The 21,992-nt window shown below is 45.1% G+C and overlaps 1 protein-coding gene across 1 annotated transcript in view; it reads right to left on the bottom strand.

The window, feature by feature from the left end:
* The window catches only part of LOC121862753, a 46,777-nt gene extending 25,245 nt beyond the window's left edge, over positions 1-21,532 (bottom strand). Inside the window, 5 exon segments of the mRNA XM_042361076.1 lie at positions 3,462-3,511; positions 3,513-3,581; positions 3,771-3,966; positions 4,397-4,701; positions 21,350-21,532. Of these exon segments, the coding sequence (XP_042217010.1) occupies positions 3,462-3,511; positions 3,513-3,581; positions 3,771-3,966; positions 4,397-4,688 (607 nt within the window). The 5' untranslated portion in view covers positions 4,689-4,701; positions 21,350-21,532.
* Positions 21,533-21,992: the final 460 nt, after the last annotated feature.

The following is a 21,992-nucleotide window of genomic DNA, read 5'->3' on the forward strand; positions in this document are numbered from 1 at the left end:
CTTTAATACAACCCCTTAATACAACCAGTAACACAACCCTCTAATACAATTAATACAATATCTTTAATACAACCAGTAACACAACCCTCTAATACAATTAATACAATATCTTTAATACAACCCTTAATACAACCCGTAACACAACCCTCTAATACAATTAATACAATATCTTTAATACAACCCCTTAATACAACCAGTAACACAACCCTCTAATACAATTAATACAATAATCTTTAATACAACCCTTAATACAACCCGTAACACAACCCTCTAATACAATTAATACAATATCTTTAATACAACCCTTATACAACCAGTAACACAACCTCTAATACAATTAATACAATATCTTTAATACAACCCTTTACAACCAGTAACACAACCCTCTAATACAATTAATACAATATCTTTAATACAACCCCTTAATACAACCAGTAACACAACCCTCTAATACAATTATACAATATCTTTAATACAACCCTTAATACAACCAGTAACACAACCCTCTATACAATTAATACAATATCTTTAATACAACCCCTTAATACAACCAGTAACACAACAATATACATCTTTAATACAACCCCTTAATACAACCAGTAACACAACCCTCTACAATTAATACAATATCTTTAATACAACCCTTAATACAACCAGTAACAACCTCTAATACAATTAATACAATATCTTTAATACAACCCCTTAATACAACCAGTAACACAACCCTCTAATACAATTAATACAATATCTTTAATACAACCCCTTAATACAACCAGTACTAACCCTCTAATACAATTAATACAATATCTTTAATACAACCCCTTAATACAACCCGTAACACAACCCTTTAATACAACCCGTAAGACAACCCCTTAATACAACCCCTCAACAACCCCTTGAAACCATCACTAAAGACTGACCATTAGCACAGACCACTATGTCCCATTATAAAATGTAAACAAAATTATCTCCATTTTCCCGCATCTGTTTGTAACTTTTGTCTGACAGCGTAGAAAGGGTCGACCCCGTCTTGTTGTGCTCCAGGTTAGGTTAGGTTTTGGTTTGGTTAGGTTAGGTTTGGTTAGGTTTGGTTTGGTTTGGTAAGGTTTGGTTTGGTTTGGTTGGGAGTTAGGTTTGGTTTGGTTTGGTTTGGTTTGGTTTGGTAAGGTTGGTTTGGTTAGGTTTGGTAAGGTTAGGTTGGGTTAGGTTTGGTTTGGTTAGGTTTGGTTAGGTTTGGTTTGGTTAGGTTTTGTTTTAGTTAGGGGTTGGGTTAGGTTTGGTTGGTTAGGTTGGGTTTGGTTAGGTTTGGTTAGGTTTGGTTTGGTTTGGTTTGGTTTGGTTTGGTTAGGTTTGGTTAGATTTGGTTGATTACGTTAGGTTAGGTTGTGTTTCTACGTATAGGGAAAAAACTAAACCTCCTAAATTCAAAATGGCGTCAGACTATCACAGAGACTTTATGCTACACAAGAAGGTAAAATTCCCAACCATTATGGCGTCAGATAAGAGCTGAGACTCGACCTTAACTAAAGCTCCTGTTAAAGTTAGAGATAACGGGAGGTAGAAGTCTGAATGTTGTTTTTTCTGTTGTATACTGTTGTCAAGTGAGAGATGAGGGGTGAGAGGTGACGGGGTGTGGGGGTGAGGTGAGTGAGGGTGAGGGAGGTGGAGAGGGAGAGAAGGTGAGTGAAAGGAGAGGGAGGAGTGGGGGGAGGGAGGAGTGAGGAGGGTGGGAAGGGGGGAGGGTGAGGTGGTGGGTGAGGAGAGAAGTGGGTGAAGGGGGGTCAGTGGGAGGGGGGGGCGGCAGAGGTAACAGAGTTGTAATTTAAATCTTTTGAATTTGTTGACTGTGATGTGTGTGTGGTAAAAGGAGAGAGAGAGAGAGAGAGAGAGAGAGAGAGAGAGAGAGAGAGAGAGCACGTGCGCCAGAGGAGTGTTAAGATAATTGACTAACAAATAGATGAATTTAGAAGCCGTCGTCACAGGGGCGCGTCTGCCTCAAGCTACCATGTATACTTTAATACATACACGATATACAAACATTGATACAGGATATACACATACATTCAGGATATACCTACACGATATACATACATACAGGATACACACACATGCACTCAGAATACACAGTTACATACAGGATATACATATACACAAACACGATATACATACAGGATATACATACTTCATACAATACCTATACATACATATATAAATCAAAATCTACATATAAATAGTCATAATAATACATAGAAATATACACATAGAAATATACATATACTTACCGATATACATATATAAAAAAGACAAAAATATACACGTTTTTGTTATTTCTTGAGTACAAAAGAAATCTGAGGCTAAATCTAATCTGAAATCTAGCGTTCTGATGTGGTGGGGTGGGTGGGTGGGTGGGTGGGATGGGTAGGAGTGAGGAGGGGTAAGGGTAGAGGGTAGAGGGGAGGGTAGAGGGAGGTAGAGGAGGAAGTTCAACATCCGGTAGGACAGTGAACATCTCATCTTAGTGTCAGAGATCTTAGGTCAAGGACAGTGAGTGCCAACTTCTCTCACTGTAGGTCTGGGGTCCTTTGGGTCTGGGGTCTGTGGGTCTGGGGTCTGTGGGTCTGGGGTCTCTTAGGTCTGGGGTCTGTGGGTCTGGGGTCTATTAGGTCTGGGGTCTGTTAGGTCTGGGGTCTATTGGGTCTGGGGTCTATTGGGTCTGGGGTCTATTGGGTCTGGGGTCTGTGGGTCTGGGGTATTGGGTCTGGGGTCTATTAGGTCTGGGGGTCTATTAGGTCTGGGGTCTATTGGGTCTGGGGTCTATGGGTCTGGGGTCTATGGATCCGGGGTCTATGGGTCTAGGGTCTGTGGGTCAGGGTCTTAGGTCTGGGGTCTATGGGTCTGGGGTCTATTAGGTCTGGGTCTATTGGGTCTGGGGTCTGTTAGGTCTGGAGTCTACTGGGACTGGAGTCTACTGGGACTGGGGTCTATTAGGTCTGGGGTCCATTGGGTCTGGGGTCTATTGGGTCTGGGGTCTATTGGGTCTGGGGTCTGTAGGTCTGGGGTCTGTGGGTCTGGGGTCTATTGGGTCTGGGGTCTATTGGGTCTGGTCTGTTAGGTCTGGAGTCTACTGGGACTGGGGTCTTGGGACTGGTGGGGTCTGGGGTCTACTGGGTCTGGGGTCTTGGGTCTGGGGTCTATTGGGTCTGGGGTCTATTGGGTCCAGGGGTCTGTTAGGTTGGGGTCTACTGGGGTCTATTGGGACTGAGGCCTATTTGGTCTGGGGTCTATGAGTAGTAATGATTCGTATAAATAAAATCCATTTTCACACACACACACACACAGTACACACACACACACACACACAGTCACACACACACACACACACAGTCACACACACACACACAATACATACACACACACAAACACACACACACTCTCTCACACCTCCACTCTCTCTCTCTCACCTCTAGGTAGGAACCCAGCAGAGATGAGCGTGGCGTCCATGATGGTCCCGCAGCAGTAAGCAGAAGGCGGCCACCAGGTGTAGGAACGGCGCTGTAGGAACCCCGTGTAGCCACAAATTCCTGTAGGAGGGACAGACGAAGGACTCTGTCAGCTCAGGGAGGAGGAACTTAATATATCAACTTAGTGAGTTATTTATGGCAATTAAGAGAGAGAGAGAGAGAGAGAGAGAGAGAGAGAGAGAGAGAGAGAGAGAGAGAGAGAGAGAGAGAGAGAGAGAGAGAGAGAGAGACAGACAGACAGACACTCACCTCACTATACCCGGCGCCACAGACAAGACAGGAGGTGGGTCTCGTGTACAGGTAGACAGACTTGCCCCTAACTTGAAGCCATCATTGCCCAAATTGCCCACTTTGACCGCTGACGTCACCAGGAAAAAGGGCAAGACGACCACGGACGCTCCTACTAAGCCCACGTACGCGTTCAGTTCGACGTACGGCTGTTCATCTGTACGTGGTAAAGGTGTACATGGGATAGAGTATGTACGTGTGTTGTGTGTATGGAGTATCTATCTATCTATTTATGCATCTGTCTATCTATCTATCTATCTCTTTCTCGCTGTCTCATTCTATCTCTACCTCTCTTACTACCTGTATGTCTATCTCATTATCTTCATCTCTCATTACCTCACTATCTTTCCTATCTCTCTCATTACCTCACTATCCTCCCTCTCTCTCTCTCTCATTACCTCACTATCTTTCTCTCTCTCTCTCTCTAATACCTCCACTATCCTCCCTCTCTCTCTCTCTCTCTCTCTCATTGCCTCACTATCTTTCCTATCTCTCTCATTACCTCACTATCCTTCCTCCCTCTCTCTCTCTCTCTCTCTCTCTCATTACCTCACTATCTTTCCTCTCTCTCTCTCACTATCTCTCACCTTGGGGCCAGGGAAGCGAAGCATACATGAGGAATCTCTTTATCCCAGCGAACACCAAATACCCAGTGAATCCAAGTGTGACCAGGCAATACCATATCGACCACACGCTGTTTAAATGGTGAGAACAGCATTGCCTCTTGTGCTGTTTTTGTTGTTGCTGTTTATTCCCCGTTGTGCTGTTACTGTTGCCGTTACCGTTGCTGTGGGTGGATGGTAGGCGTTTAATTCTAGCCGAAGTCGATGTCACGTTGGAGTGTTCGGACGACGCGGCGGCCATGTTTGCTCGTGACATTCTTGTTTAGGTTCTAAATAAATAAATAATATCGATTAATTTCCCACAAATAATAAAATCAATCATAAAATCAATAATAAATAAAAATAAACACAAAATTTAGTTTATTAAAAGTTATAAATGGATATATTAAAAGAAAATAATAAATAATTCCTTTCCCACAAACAGACACTTCCGCCCACACACAAAAATTAAAATAAAATAAAGATATTAATAAAATCGTATTGAGGTCTTCCACTCTCTCTCTCTCTCTCCTCCATCGTTAAATTTATGTAAACACAATTCCCATCCGCCAAAGTTTTAACAAGATTGATAAAATTGTATCCATGAATAACAACAGAAAAATGCTAACTTAACGCACAAAATTATTGATATATTTATGACGTTACTGTAATATTGTTGTATTATTTATAAATTTTATGTATTAACGTTATTTACTTTATATGTGACATCTCTTATAGAAAACGGATTGTCTCATAGAAAACGGGGTGCGGGCCACAAAAACATCATATGGCCAAGTGATTCAATTCCCTTCAGAGGACGGAAAAATTTATATGAATATTCAAGAATGATGGCAACACCCCCCCCCTCTCTCTCACCCCTTCTCTCTCTCTCTTCTCTGTCCTGTCTATCTCTCTCTCTCTCTGTTCTTGCATCTCTCACTCTCTGCCTCTATCTCTCTCTCTCTCTCTCTCTCACGTCACAACACTGATGGTTTTCGATTCCTTTCAGAAAATTGAGACTTTCGATAGCAGGGGGAGGGGTAGGGAGGGAGGAGGGAGGGGGTAGGGAGGGAGGAGGTAACGAAGGAGAGGGAAGGAAAAGGACAAGATTGAGGGGAGAGGAGGAGGAAGAATAGAAGAAAGTAACAGAAGAGGAAGAAGACAAGGAGGAGGAGGGAAGGAAGGGAGGAGGAAGAGAAGGGGAAGAGAGGAAGAGAAGGAGATGGAGACGAAAAGAGAGAAGGAGGAGGTAGAGGACCGGGGGGAGAGGGAAAGGCAACACGTCCATTGTTATAACTGTCCTTCCATTTTCCTTCCCACCTCCCTTCCCTCTCCCCTACACCTCCTCTCTCCCCATACTCTACTCCTTCTTCCTCCCCTCTCCTTTCTCTCCCCCCCTCCTACAAATCACCCTCATTCATTCCCTCTCTATACCCCACTCCCTCCCTCTCTCTCCCCAACACCCCCCCTCCCTCCCTCTCTCCCAAACACCCTTCCCCTCCCTCCCTCTCTCTCCCCAACACCCTCCCCACTCCCTCCCTCTCTCTCCCCAACACCCCTCGCCCCTCCCTCCTTTTCATTCAGACGTAAATAAAATTCAAAGAAAATATTTGCTATAGATAGACAGATAGATAGAGACAGACAGACAGATAGACAGATAGACAGAAAGGGAGGGAGAGAGAGAGAGAGAGAGAGAGAGAGAGAGAGAGAGAGAGATAGGGAGAGAAACAAGACCAGGTAGACCACAATAAAGCCAAGCCACATCCGGCTGAGGTGTCCTGGGGGGGAGGAGGATAATTTGGGCAGGATATAGTGAAGGTTGTCAGCCCAGCGAGAGATCCTTAAGTGTCTTTCAGGATCTCTCTCTCTCTCTCTCTCTCTCTCTGTCTGTATCTATCTGTTTGTTTGTCTGTCAATCTATCTGTCTGTCTGTCTCTACATATCGTCTGTCTCTACATATCGTCTGTCTCTCTCTCTCTATATCCAATTGGTTAGAGAGAGAGAGAGAGAGAGAGAGAGAGAGAGAGAGAGAGAGAGGTGACCTTACCACATCCGTTTTCCCACAAGTAGCAACAGGAGGATCTTCTCTGTCTGTCTGTCTGTCTGTTTTTGCTTCTGTATGTCAGTCTGTATGGCTTTCTGTCTGTTTATCTGTCACTCTCTCTCTCTCTCTCTCACTGTCTCTATTTCTGTCTCTCTCTCTAGACTTGATCAAGACAATCACAGCTCCCTCCCATCATCCAATCTACCACCACTACCACCATCCACCAACACGGGCACACCCACCAACCAACCCACACACATGCTACCACCATTACATCCTTCTACCACCACTACTACCACCACTACCACTACTACTACAACTACTACCACCACCACTACTACTACCACCACTACCAAACACATCTATCACTACCACTATCACCACCACAACTACTAACACCATTACATCCTTCTACCACCACCAACACCACTACTAACATTACCACCACCACCACCACTAGCACTACCAACACCATCTACCACCACTACCACCATCCCAGTAGCCAATCAACCTGTGTACGTGTTTTCCGCTCATCATTATTTCTACCTGTCCTCCTCCTCCCCCCCCTCCCTCCCTCTCCCACGCCTCACCTCTCCTTCCCCTCTCCCACGCTCCCTCACCCTGGTTCTCCCACCCTCTCTTCCTCCCTCATTCTCCCTTTCACACACACACTCTCTCTCTCTCTCTCAATTATCCACCCATCAACTCACCCACCACCACCACCACTACCCACCCACCACACCACCACCTACCACTACCCACCCACCCCACCCACCACCCCACCACTACCCCACCATCAACCAACCCACCCACCCACCCACCCACCCACCCACAGCCTAGGACAGCGGAAGTCACAAAGACGAAAGAGTTCATCACAAGGTTAAGGCCAGACGTGTGTGTGTGTGTGTGTGTGTGTGTGTGTGTGTGTGTGTGTGTGTGTGTGTGTGTGTGTGTGTGTGTTCTGCGTGTATAGTAATAATAATAATAAATATAGTAAAACCTTTATTTAACGAAGTATATAGAGATGAAAGTCCGTTATATCGAGGTGTCCGTTATATATGAAACCCCCATGTAACGGGTTATATGGAGAGAGAAGTCCATTATATAGAGGTTTCATTCTCGTAACAAAAACAAAAATAACAACAACAACAACAACAATACTCACAATACCAACAACAACAGCAATAATAATAATAGTAATAATAATAATAATAATAATAATAATAATAATAATAATAACAACAACAACAAAAACAACAACAATACTAAGAACAATAACAACAACATCTACAAACAAACACAGAGCTACATACACAAATAAACAAACAAATCAATAACAAAAGTCAGATTCCCACTAATAAAAGCGTCCCGTAATATTAACAAACAATGAATATTTTATCTCGCTAATTAACTCTGTAAATTAACTTCCCCCAAATTGTTACATTTCTCTCCAGTGTTAAAACCTAATCCATTGGTGTAGAGGATTAGTGGGAATAATGGTTTACTGGTACCTTGGGGAGAGCTTTTTGCCGCCATAACAAGCCAGGTGGATATGGGTGGGGAGAGGTGGGGAGGGGGAAGGGATGGTAGGTAGGTAGGGAGGGAGGGGAGGAAGGGATGGAGGGAGGTAGGAGTAGGGAGGAGGGGCAAGTAGGTGGGAGGAAGGTAGGTGGTAGGAAGGTAGAGGGAGGTGGTAGGTACAAGGTAGGTAGGTAGGTAGGTAGGTACTAGGTAGGTAGGTAGGGAGGTACTAGGTACTAGGTAGGGGTAGGTAGGTAGGTAGGTACTAGGTAGTAGGTGGTAGGTAGGTAGGTACTAGGTAGGGAGGTAGGTAGGTAAGTAGGTACTAGGTAGGTAGGTAGGGAGGGAGTAGGCAGGTAGGTAAGTGGGTCATAGGTAAGGTGGGTAGGGGGTAGGCAGGTAGGTACTAGGTAGGTAGGTGGGGTGAGGCAGGTAGGTAGGTAGGTAGGTAGGTAGGTAGTGGTACTAGGTAGGTAGGTGGGGTAGGCAGGTAGGTAGGTGGGTACTAGGTAGGTAGGTGGGGGTAGGCAGGTAGGTAGGTAGGTAGGTGGGTGCCTAGGTAGGTAGGTAGGTAGGTAGGTACTAGGTGGGTGGGTAGGGGTAGGCAGGTAGGTAGGTACCAGGTGGGTAGGTAGGTGGGGAGGTAGGCGGGTAGGTGGGTAGGTACTAGGTAGGTAGGTAGGGTAGGCAGGTAGGTAGGTAGGTAGGTAGGTACTAGGTAGGTGGGTAGGGGTAGGCAGGTAGGTAGGTAGGTACTAGGAGGTAGGTAGGGAGGTAGGCAGGTAGGTGGGTAGGTACTAGGTAGGTGGGTAGGGTAGGCAGGTAGGTAGGTAGGTACTAGGTGGTAGGTAGGGGTAGGGAGGTAGGCAGGTAGGTAGGTAGGGCACTAGGTAGGTAGGTGGGAGGTACTAGGTAGGGGTAGGTAGGTAAGGAGGGGTAGGTAGATACATGATAAACAGAAAAATGGTAAAAACTAATTTGACTAAAAAACAAACAAAATTGGCGGGAAACCTAAAAATTGGGTCCAAACTTTACGTTGTATATTGTCTGGAAACACACATGCCGGGAGCATTGACTTAATTGTGTGTGTGTGTGTGTGGAAGAGGGAGAGGGACACAGAAAGAGGGAGAAGAACGATAGAAGAAAGAGAGAGAGGGGGAGAGAAAAAGATTTATAGATAAAGACGGAGACAAAGAAAGGAACAGAGAAAAAAAAAGAGAGAGAGAGAGAGAGAGAGAGCGTTACAAAGGTCGTATAATTAAAGATATGTGGAAAAAATTGAGAAGGGGGTTACCACGTAGCCTGAGGGAGAGCAATGGTGGAGAGAGTGTGGGAGAGAGGGAGGCGGGGTGGGAGGGAGGGAGGAGAGTGTGGGGAAAAGTGAGAGAGGGATGGAGGAGAGGGGGAGAATGTGGGAGGAGGGGAGGGAGAGAATGTGGGAGGAGGGAGGAGAATGTGGGAAGGAGGTAGAGAGTGGGAAAGAGGGGAGGAGGAGGGAAGGCAAGAGTAAAAGGAGAAAGGATGAAAGGAAGGAGAGAGAGAGAGAGAGAGAAAATGCCACCTGTAGTGATAAAGTTACACCCCATTTTCTATCAAATTTCACTCCTCATATTACTAGCATTACACACCACTTTTACCACAGTTACCCCATCATGGTCGGTAAAGAAAACGGATACTGGGTATTACAACTAAACTTAGTGTTGTTGTTGTGTCTGTTGCTGTTGTCATTGTTGTTGTTATTGTTTGTGTTATTATTGTTGTTGTTATTATTGTTGTTGTTATTATTGTTGTTGTTATTATTGTTGTTGTTGTTGTTATTGGTGTTGTTGTTATTAGTGTTGTTGTTGTTGTTGTTATTATTGTTGTTATTATTGTTGTTGTTATTTTATTGTTATTATTATTATTTATTATTGTTTATTGTTGTTGTTGTTATTATTGTTGTTGTTATTATTTTTGTTGTTATTATTGTTGTTATTATTATTTGTTGTTATTATGTTATTTGTTATTATTATTTGTTGTTATTATTGTTGTTGTTATTATTGTTGTTGTTATTATTGTTGTTGTTATTATTGTTGTTGTTATTATTGTTGTTGTTATTATTATTGTTGTTGTTATTATTGTTGTTGTTATTATTGTTGTTGTTATTATTGTTGTTGTTATTATTGTTGTTGTTATTATTGTTGTTGTTATTATTGTTGTTGTTATTATGTTGTTTTATTATTGTTGTTTATGTTTATTTGTTATTATTGTTATTTGTTATTATTGTTGTTGTTATTATTGTTGTTGTTATTATTGTTGTTTATTTATTATTGTTGTTGTTATTATTGTTGTTGTTATTATTATTTTTTATTAGTGTTGTTTGTTATTATTGTTGTTGTTATTATTGTTGTTGTTATTATTGTTGTTGTTATTGTTGTTGTTATTATTGTTGTTGTTATTATTGTTGTTTATTATTGTTGTTGTTATTATTGTTGTTGTTATTATTGTTGTTGTTATTATTTTGTTGTTATAGTGTTTGTTGTTATAGTGTTGTTGTTATTATTGTTGTTGTTATTATTGTTGTTGTTATTATTGTTGTTATTAGTGTTGTTGTTATTATAATTGTTGTTGTTATTGTGTAAATTTAATGAAAATCCATCCCATCTTCCCCAAGTCACCATTTTCTTCCAGTGAACTTTAACCCTCATGTTTGACCTTGACCTTTGACATATGACCTTCAAATTTGTATGAGGTCAAGGTATATGTATAATGTATCTATTGTGTAAGTTTGGTTAAGATTCATTCATTTATTCTTGAGATTTAGTGAAGTGAAGAATGTGTTGTATGGGCAGGAGGAATGGTCAGATTTAGTGGGTGTGTGTGGGGGTATATGAGTGTGTGGGGGTATGTGTGGGGGTATAGTGTGTGTGTGGGGGGTATGTGTGTGGGGGTATGTGTGTGTGTGTGGGGGTATATGTGTGTGTGGGGGGGTGTGTGTGTGGGGGTATGTGTGTGTGGGGGTATGTGTGTGGGGGAGGGATGTTACATATGGGTTTTACCTGAACCGTATATAGATAAATTAATTAATTCATTAATATTTTACGTTTAATTAAGCAAGGTATAGTAGTATTAATTAGAGAGAGAGAGAGAGAGAGAGAGAGAGAGAGTGAGAGAATAACGGCATAATAATCTCCTTTGTGTGTGTGTGTGTGTGTGTGTGTGTGTGTGTGTGTGTGTGTGTGTGTGTGTGTGTGTGTGTGTGTGTGTGTGTGTGTAGTGGCGTAACAAGAGCCTGTAAGGTAACACGGGAGTCAGCTGGTATATGGTCAATCTCCCAGCGCCACTATAAGGTGATGTGACAGTGGTGTGACGCCTTAACGGGCTGTGGCAGGTGAGATTAGGACACCATTATCAGGGTATAGTGAATTTAATGGTGTCTGTGTGAGGTGTTGAGACGTCATTAGAAGGTAAGTACAGGTAAGCCACAAGGACCTTAATTAATGGTCATTATACGCCACTATTCATCATTATACACCACTAACCATCCAGGTGTAAGGTTTGGGTCACCTGAGCTGCAGGCCATTAAATAATTAACCTGTGCCATTATATCTTGTCCAGCCCCCATCACCTGAGCTGACACAAAGATGGATTCTTAACAGGTGGCTGAGAGAGAGAGAGAGAGAGAGAGAAACACATTTATAACTCTCTCCCTCCTTCTCTACCCATCCCTTCCATCCCCTCCTTCTCTTCCTCTCATCTCCCCTTCCCTCCTTTCCATCCCCTCCTCCTCTCTCTTTCCTTCTCCCTCTCCTCCTCACACACCCCCCTTCCTCCCTCCTTCCTCCCTTCCCCTCCTTCAACCTCTCCTCCTCCTCCCACTTCCTCCTCCTCCTTCAACCTTACCCTCACCTCCTCCACTCCTTCCCTCCTCCCCCATCCCGTCTCCTCACCTAACAAGCTCTGACCTTTCCCTCACTTCAGTAGTCCTTCAAAAGACCCGACCAATAAAATATAAACAACAGGAAGTAAACATATATGACCTGGTGTGACCCCGTAATGACCTGGTGACCTGTAATGACCTAGAGACCTGTAATGACCTTGTGACCTGTAATGACCTAGTGACCTGTAATGAAACGACCTGTAATGAACCAGTGACCTCTAATGGCAATGTGACCTGTAATACTGGAGAGTGACCTGGTGATCTGTATACTGGTGAGTATTTTGAACCATTTTAGACAAATTTTCGACGTTTTAGACAAATTCAGACATTGTTTGAAAGTTTAGACCAGATTTGAGAATTTTGAATTATTTTTGACAAGATTTCAACGATTTAGACGAATTTTACAGAGAAGTTTAGACCAGGTTTAATTATTTTAGACAAAGTTCCGACGATTTAGGTAAATTTAGAAAGGTTCTACGCAACTTTAGACAATTTTAGACCAAGTTTGATAATTTTACATCATTTTAGACAAAGTTTCGAAGGTTTAGACAACTCTAAATATACCTTAAATATCTCGACTTGTCTAAACCAATTTAGACAAAGTTTTCGTCACTTTAGACCAACTCATACAAAGTTTAGACAGAGTTTATGTCAGTGTGTGTAGAGAGAGAGAGCAACTATACACCAAGTCATTCCGTCCTGAACGCATATTACTCTCACAGGTCAGAGGATTAAGGAGGAGGATGCAGGGGAAGGTGAGGATGGAGGTGGAGAAGAAGGTGGAAGGAAGGAGGAGGAGGAGGAGATTCATAGAGAGTAAATATTTCCCTTTCTGTCTGTCTATATTCCCTCCTTCTTCCTCCTCCTCCTCTCCCTCCATCTTCCTTCTCCCTCCCTCCTTCTCTCCCTCCTCCCTCCTCCTTCCTCCCTCCATCCTTCCTTCCTTCCCTCCCTCCCTCCTCCTTCTCTCCCTCCCTCCTTCCTTCACTCCTTCATCAACCCAAGGAAGAGATTCGACCCACGCTTAGGATCGCTCTCCTTCCCTCCCTACCAGAGGACGCGGAGATGTAACCATGGCAACCTAGGGAGGGAGGGAGGGAGGGAGGGAGTTTGTGATCTGTTGGAGGTGTTGGCTGGCTCTCTCTCTCTCACCCTCCCTCTCCAACACACCTCTCCCCTCTCCCCTCCCTCTCCCTCACCTCCCCAGGTCATGGTGAGACTAACAGCCCTCAGACACACACCAGCTGGGCACTAATTAGCTTTATCTATTCTACCCCAACTTTCTTCCCCGCAGCTTATTTATTCCCTAAACAGCTAATTTTTCCCAAGTTTATTTCTTCCCCTAACAAAATATTTTTTCCCTAAACAGTTAATCTTCCCCAATATTTCTCTCTCTCTCTCTCTCTCTCTCTCTTTCCTTCGCCCTCTCTCCGTCTCTCTCTCCTTTAGGTCTAATTTTCGCATCTTAAGTCCGAATATTGCAGGATTATGAGCCTAAAAAGATGCTCTTTTCCTATTGGTGGATCCTGAGGTGTATCTCGCTTCCTATTGGTCGATCCCACATGGTACTGTTTATCTATTGGTGGATCTCACGTATATGTCATGGTGATGTAACTTTAATCTATCTTTATCTCTCTCTCTCTCTCATACGATAATCTCCTCCCCGTGTGTACGATATTGTTTTGTTTACACTTTTACGGTACGATAACTTTTCCCGATTGTACGACAGTCGGGTGACACGATACCTGTAGTGTACACGATAATTACTGGTTCCTGGCGTGACTGTCTGTTTCTCTGTCTGTGTCTGTCTGTTTTTCTATGTCTAATTTGTCTGTGTCTCTCCCACCCTCTCTCAGCCTAACCTACTCCACCTCCTCCTCTTTCCTCCTCCTTCCCTACTCCCTCCTCCTCTTTCCTCCTCCTTCCTACTCCACCTCCTCCTCTTTTTCCTCCTCCTTCCCTCTCCCTCCTCCCTTCCTCCTCTTCCCTACTCCCTCCTCTCTTTCCTCCTCCTTCCTCTCCCTCCCTCCTCTTTCCTCACTCCTTCCCTACTCCACCTCCTCCTCTTTCTCCTCCTTCCCTACTCCTCTCCTCCCTCTCCCCCTCCCTTCCCTACTCCTCTCTCCTCTTTCCTCACTCCTTCCCCTCCATCTCCTCTCTTTCCTCCTCCTTCTCCATCTCCCCCTCTTCCTCACTCCTTCCCTACTCCACCTCCTCCTCTTTCCTCCTCCCTCTCCATCTCCTCCCCTCTTTCCTCCTCCTTCCCCTCCCCTCCTCCCTCTTTCCCTCCTCCTTCCCTACTCCCTCCTCCTCTTTCCTCCTCCTTCCCTACTCCCTCCTCCTCTTTCCTCCTCCTTCCCTCTCCACCTCCTCTTTCCTCCTCCTTCCCTCCCCCTCCTCCTCTGTCCTCCTCCTTCCCCTCCACCTCCTCCTCTTTCCCTCCTCCTTCCCTACTCCACCTCCTCCTCTGTCCTCCCACTCTCTCCCACCTCCTCCTCTTTCCTCACCCTTCCCTCTCCCACCTCCTCCTCTGTCCTCACTCCTTCCCCCTCCCCTCCTCTTCCTACTCCTTCCCTACTCCCCTCCTCCTCTTTCCTCCTCCTTCCCTCCCTCCTCCTCCTCTCCTCCCCTACTCCCACCCTCCCTCCTCTGTCCTCCCTCTTCCCCTCTCCCACCTCCTCCTCTTTCCTCCTCCTTCCTCCCCTCCTCCTCTGTCTCCTCCTTCCCCCTCCCACCTCCTCTCCTCCCACTCCTTCCCTACTCCCTCCTCTCTGTCCTCACTCCTTCCCTCTCCCTCCTCCTCTTTCCTCCCTCCTTCCCTACTCCCACCTCCTCCTCTGTCCCTCTCCCCCTCTTCCTCCCTCCTCCTCTGTCCTCCTCCTTCCCTACTCCACCTCCTCCTCTTTCCTCCTCCTTCCCTACTCCACCTCTCTGTCCCCTCCTTCCTCTCCCCTCCTCTTCCCTCCTCCTTCCCTACTCCACCTCCTCCTCTTTCCTCCTCCTTCCTACTCCCACCTCCTCCTCTGTCCTCCTCCTTCCCCTCCACCTCCTCTTTCCTCCTCCTTCCCTACTCCACCTCCTCCTCTTTCCTCCTCCTTCCCCACTCCCCTCCTCCTCTGTCCTCCTCCTTCCCTACTCCACCTCCTCTTTCTTCACTCCTTCCCTCTGCCTCCCTCCCTCTTTCCTCCTCCTTCCCTACTCCACCTCCTCCTCTTTCCTCCTCCTTCCCTCCCACCTCCTCCTCTTTCACCTCCTTCCCTCCCTTCCTCTTTCCTCCTCCTTCTCCACCTCCTCCTCTTTTCCTCCTCCTTTCTCCACCTCCTCTCTTTCCTCACCTCCTTCCCCTACTCCCACCTCCTCCTCCTCCCTTCCCTACTCCACCTCCTCCTCTTTCCTCCCCTCCTTCCCCTCCCACCTCCTCCCTCTTTCCTCCTCCTTCCCTACCCTCCTCCTCTTTCCTCACTCCTTCCCTACTCCACCTCCTCCTCTTTCCTCACTCCTTCCCTACTCCACCTCCTCCTCTTTCCTCACTCCTTCCCTACTCCACCTCCTCACTCCTTCCCTACTCCACCTCCCCTCCCTCTTGCTCCCACACACGTCAGCATTAATTTAGACTCCGTCATCCAATCATCTCTCTCCTCCTGCTTGTACTACTGTCACTGTCTCTCTCTCTCTCTTTCTTTCTGTCTCTCTTTATAGAGAGAGAGAGAGAGAGAGAGAGAGAGAGAGAGAGAGAGAGAGAGAGAGAGAGAGAATAAGGAGATTCTTCAACAACATTTTTAATAGGAATATTCTATTAACTACAAGAGTCAACATACTGTGGATGTTGTCGCCCCTAACCGACCCTGCTGACGTCATGGCTGGCTAGACCAATAGTGGCTCTTATGTATTAGTTTGGACCAATAGTATAATATGCCGAGGTTATGCTAATGTGACGTAATGGCTGACTCGACCAATAGTGGCTCTTCTGTGAATCTGTGTTAGTCTGGACCAATAGTATGGCGTGTTTAGGTTATGCTAACATGACGTAATGGATGGCTCGACCAATTGTGGCTCTTCTGTGTTAGCCTAGACTAGACCAATAGGATCACGTGTTTAGCTTAAATGACAACGTGACGTAATGGCTGGCTCGACCAATAGTGGGTGGCTTTTGTGTTTTGCCGTACCAATAGTATAACTTGATTAGCTTATGACAACGTGACGTTATAATAGGAATGGTCCAATAGTTTAGCGTCTTGGACTGTGTTAGCATGACGTCATGAATAAAAGAACCAATCATTAACAAGTTTGAACCTGTGTACTGAAGGCAGGAGTCTGTCTGCCTGTCTCTCCCTCTCCCCCCTCCTCCCTCTCCTTCTCCCCCCTCCCTGTTCCTTCTTTCCACCTCCCTTCTCCCTCCGTCCCTCTCTCCCCTCCCCCTCTCCCCCCTTCCAAGGTAATTTATATTCCAGTCTGGTGTTGGCGGCCGTCTGGGGAGCCAACTCTCCCCTCTCTCTCTCCCTCTCTGTCTTGCACACTTTCCCTCTCTCTTTTCTCTCTCCCACACACTCACCCCAGACCTCCACACTCTGTCTTTGAAGAGAGAGAATTAATTGGAGATAATTAGAGTTAATGAACAAGCTTTACAAATGGTACTAAAGGGGTTTTCCTGACCCCCCTCTTGTCACCCCCTACCTACCATCCCCCCTTAATCATTACCACTCATCTCTCTCCCCCTCCATCACCACTAATTCCCCCTTTTCCCCTCACCCCCTCTTCTCTAACCTCCCCTCTCCCATATCTCCCCCCACAACCCCCTTACCTCACCCCTTCACACCACTAATTTCTCACCTCTCTACCTCACCTCTCCACCCACCCCCTCCCACCTCTCCCACCCATCCCTCTGCCTCTCACCCACCCCCTCACCTCCTCACCCACCCCTCACCTCTCACCCCACCCCCTCACCCCACATCCCCTCACCTCTCCCCTCAGATCACAACATTCGTCCGCTATTGATTTCCGTAGACCTAACTTACCTAGGTCTAAGACGGCCCCCCACCTGTACCTGTGTGTGTACCTGTATGCGTACCTGTGTCTGTATGTGTACCTGTGTGTCTGTATGTGTACCTGTACCTGCGTGTCTGTATGTGTACCTGTATCTGTACGTGTACCTGTGTCTGTATGTGTACCTGTGTCTGTATGTGTACCTGTATTTGTGTGTGTACCTGTGTCTGTATGTGTACCTGTATCTGTGTGTGTGCCTGTATCTGTGTGTGTATATGTACAGTATGTGTGCATGTATGTGTGCATATATGTGTATGTATATATGTGTGTACGTGTATATTTGTGTGTAAATATATATGTACGTATGTATATGTGTTTGTGTGCATGAGGAGCTTCTGTATACATGTGTAGGCACAGTAAATCATTTACAGGGGGCAGTAATTTACAGGAGTACAGTGCAAATTATACGTAAATACAGCAATTTACAGCTATATGAAACAGCATACTGTACTGTCTATCTCACTACATACATACATACATATATGTACGTATGTATGTATGTGTGTATGTATGTACGTATGTATGTATGTATGTATGTATGTATCCATCCACCACACTTCACATGTCCCTGGACCATAAGCAAACAGCGTGGGGGAGGGAGGGGGGAGAGGGGAGGGGAGGGGGAGAGAGGAGTGGAAGGATCTTGGTGAGGTGTGAAATTATCTTCGTTTTAACATCAATATATTCATCTCTGCAGTGCCTAACCTAGCCAACCCTAGCAACCTAACCAGCCTAACCCTTAGCCCCTGATGGTGGTGAGGTGGTGGAATAATTTAATTGGGGAGGGCAGTTTGGGGAGGTGGAAGGGGTGTGGAGTGCAGAAGGGAGGGAGGAGGGAGGAGAGAAGAGAGAGAGAGAGGGAGGGAGGAGGGGAGAGAGAGAGAGAGAACATGACCATCAGCTGTCAGGGCGTCAAGAGTCAGGTTAAGCAAGGTCAAATAGTGGCGTCAACACACACACGCCAGTGAGTGTGTGTTGTGGTGCTTTCTAAGACATAATGAACTGATCACAGAGAGAACAAGATCCAGAAGAGAGAGAGAGAGAGAGAGAGAGAGAGAGAGAGAGAAGGGTGTATTCTGATGCCCCTGAATAAAATGACCTTGAGAGAGAAAACCATCGTTATATCTAGCTACAAATACACCCTCACTACACCCAACCCCTTGTGCTTGATACTACACACAACACCCACTCAGTGTATTGAGAACATTAGTCACGTCTGCACTCTCTACACCCAACCAGAATACACTCATTATCATTCCTTATATAATTTACATACACACTACACCTTAGTTTTACACCATATTATAACTTACACCCACAGTACACCCAATACACACAGTGCACTTACAGCCACACCAATACACGCACAATACACTCAGTACACAGCTTCACAACACACACACACACAAACACACACACACACAGTCTTCAACCACACAATCTACATGTTTATTTATTCTTGCTGGAGGGAGGGGGTGAGAGGAGGGGGGTGAGAGGAGGCGGGGTGAGAGGAGAAAGACTAAGGAACAAGGCTGAAGGCAGGGGGGTGAAGGAGGGAGGTGAAGGAAGGGAGATGGAGAGGGTGAAGGGAAGGGTGGGGGGAAGGATGAGAGGGGGAAGGAAGAAAGCGGAAGAAGTTTGGGGAGAGGAGGAAGTGAGGGAACATAGGCAGGGGAGGGGTTGGGGAGGTTCTTGTCACCCCTCTCTCTCCCTCTCTCTCTTATCTCTCCCCCCAACCCCCCTTCTTACAGTAGTTCGTTTTACTGTTCTCACTTACCATCCTCTCTCTTTCTCTCTCTTTTACTCACCATGATCTCTCTCTCTCTCTCTCTCTCTCTACCATCTCTGTTCGTCTCTCTCTCTCTCTCATCGCTTCAGCTTTCACTAGTCAGCTCCTAAAATGAACTCATTCAAGTACATGTCATCCGAGGTCAAAGGTCAATGTGTGTGTGTGTGTGTGTGTGTGTGTGTGTGTGTGTGAGAGAGAGAGAGAGACACTAACGATATATATTATTCAAGTGTCGGACAAAACCTGAGAATCGAGGATGTGTGTGTGTCTGTGTGTGTAGATGCTTACGTTTATGGGCATGTGTGTGAGCTAGGTTAATGTGTACATGCGTGTGTGTGTGTGTTAGGTCAGTGTGCACATGTATGTGAGTATGTGTACGTGTGTGTGTTTATGAAGATCATTAAGAAGTGACCTCCCACTGAGATAAGGGGGGAGGGAGGAGGCACGAGGTCAAGGAAGAGGTCGGGTCAGGTCACAGGGTCAACACCTGCCTGATAATCCTCTAACACTATATTTACTGGTGATAGTGGTAATTGTGGTAGTAATTGGTGTAGGAGTGTTAGTAGTGGTGGTAGTGGAAGGGGGTGGTGGTGGTAGTAGTAGTAGTGGTGGTGGTTGTAGTAGTTGTTGTAGTAATAATAGTGGTAGTGGTGGTAGTAAAAGTAGTTGTAGTGGAGTAACATTATAGTTTTTAGTCAATTGCATACAGCACAGACACACACACACGACACTCCTCCCACACGACACCTCCCCCCCACACACACGAGAAGATATACACAGCATTACCCATAAAAACCACCAACAATCACCACAATAATAACTACAATAACGTAAATTACACACAGGAAGAAAATCTCTCTTCCTCCTCAGCAAAAAAATCCCAATTATGGTAACGAATCGCAGTTATTTATGAAAGAAAAAAAAGCGCGCGCATTTTCTCCCACCAAACAGATGAGGCTCCGCTATTGGTCACCATCTGTCGTATTTGACCAATAGAAAAAAGAGTAGCTAAAGCGCGGGTAATTTTTTCTTCTTGGGCCCTTCTGAATAAATGAGACTCGGCTATTGGTTGCCATCAGATGTGGTTTGACCAATAGGAATCGAGGGAAAAAATATCACCCGAAGGCTTCCACACCTCTGATCTATGTGGTCTAAGTAGCGTTATATTATCCTGGGGAAAAAAACGAGGGAATAACACGACATCTGGAGAAAAAAATAACACGAGATGGTAATACTAGGAAAAAAATAATACTGTATCGGGTGAAGAGTTGCCGTATACCACCAGATAATAACACTGACAATAATAATGGTAATAATAATAATGAAAGGTTATTATCACCTCTTCTTCTTCCATCTTCTCTCCTTCCTCCCTCTTGTCTTATTCCTCTCCTTCCATCTTTCTCTCCCTTTTTCCCGTCTCTACTTCCCTCCTTCATTCTCTTCTACTTCCCTCCTTCATTCGCCTCTACTTCCCTACTTCATTCTCCTCTACTTCCCTCCTTCATTCTCCTCTACTTCCCTCCTTCATTCGCCTCTACTTCCCTCCCTCCTTCTCCTCTACTTCCCTCCTTCATTCTCCTCTCCTTCACTCTTCTGTACTTCCCTCCCTCCTTCTCCTCTACTTCCCTCCTTCATTCTCCTCTCCTTCACTCTTCTGTACTTCCCTCCCTCCTTCTCCTCTACTTCCCTCCTTCATTCTCCTCTCCTTCCCTCCTTCCTCCTTCTCTGTGTCCTAAGGAAGTGTTGTTTATTTGTTTACCTCTCCCTCAGTGCTGCCACCTGGCGGGAGGAACCGATGATAAACACGAAACAAGGGAAAGGAGGGGGTGGGGGGGGGTGTAAATGCCCCCTTCCCTTTCTTTACTCCCTTAAACCACCCCTCCCTTTCTCCATGTTCCCCCCCTTACTAACATGAAACGAGAGAGAGAGAGAGAGAGAGAGAGAGACTTAATTTCAACAAAACAGAGATGACGGATGATAGATAGTGTGTGTGTGTGTGAGAGAGAGTGTGTGTGTGTGTGTGTGTGTGAGGGAGTGTGTGTGTGTGTGTAAGAAAGAAAGAGACCATCCATCAGAGCCTCTCTCCTAGACGCCCCTCTTAAGTGAAATCTGATATTCCTTTATAAACACACACACACACACAGCAACAAACATACATGATCTCAAGCAAGACAAACGCACACAAACACACACGTTCTCAAACACCAAAACACACACACACGATCCAAACAAAAACCAATAAAAAACAACACGATCTCAAACACACAACAAACACAATAATACAAAGACAAACAAACACTCAAACACACAACAAACACATCATAATTGTCATGGAATTAATATTATTGTTATTTTTGTTGTTCTTATTACTACTCTGAAGGGAAGACAATTGAGACAGACAGATACTCACTATTCCAAACAAATTATTTTAAACCAATCCTCTTCTATATTAACTACTAACAACAGTACCATTACATTACGGTTGTTAGATATAGATAATAACATAGGTCTCGTTCGTGGTAGTAGGCTGTAACATTAGCCATCTTGTTTGTTTACATGCAGACAGACACGCCCAGAAAATATATATTATTTTTTTTTTTTTAACACTGAAAAATATCTTACCTTAATGCGTAAGACTAGATAAATCCTATAAAATTATCGACTCAGCTTCCACCAGAGAGGCAATCACCACATGACGCCTTAGTTCGTTTCGTAGTCGAGAATAGGGAGAAATTAGTAACAAATTCACTGTTGCCAGGTTGGGAGCGCGAGCGTCAACCTCCTCCCTCTCTGGCTGACAACTTACTACTGAGGTCCATGCGCGCGCTGCCGGGGTTTTCTTACACGAGGGAACAGATCTTACCCCCACAACACAACGCCGTGCCAGACGTATGACCCAACACGCAATTTTCATTTCTGATGTGGATAGATAGAAGGATAGATAGATAGATAGAAGGATAGATAGATAGATAGAAGGATAGATAGATAGATAGATAGAAGGATAGATAGATAGATAGGTGGATAGATAGATAGATAGAAGGATAGATAGATAGATAGGTGGATAGATAGATGGATAGGTGGATAGATAGATAGATAGATGCTTTGTATTATTCTCCTTAGTTCAGCATCCATATTGAGAGTGTAGATGGATGGATGGATGGATGGATGGATGACACCCTCCTTCACTCCACCTCTCCCCTTATCCTTGCAATTTCCACCTACTCCACCAAGACTGACCACGCCCTCTCACCTTCCACACACACAC

The sequence above is a fragment of the Homarus americanus genome, unplaced genomic scaffold, assembly GCF_018991925.1.
Source record: "Homarus americanus isolate GMGI-L3 unplaced genomic scaffold, GMGI_Hamer_2.0 scaffold59514, whole genome shotgun sequence".
NCBI lineage: Eukaryota > Metazoa > Arthropoda > Malacostraca > Decapoda > Nephropidae > Homarus > Homarus americanus.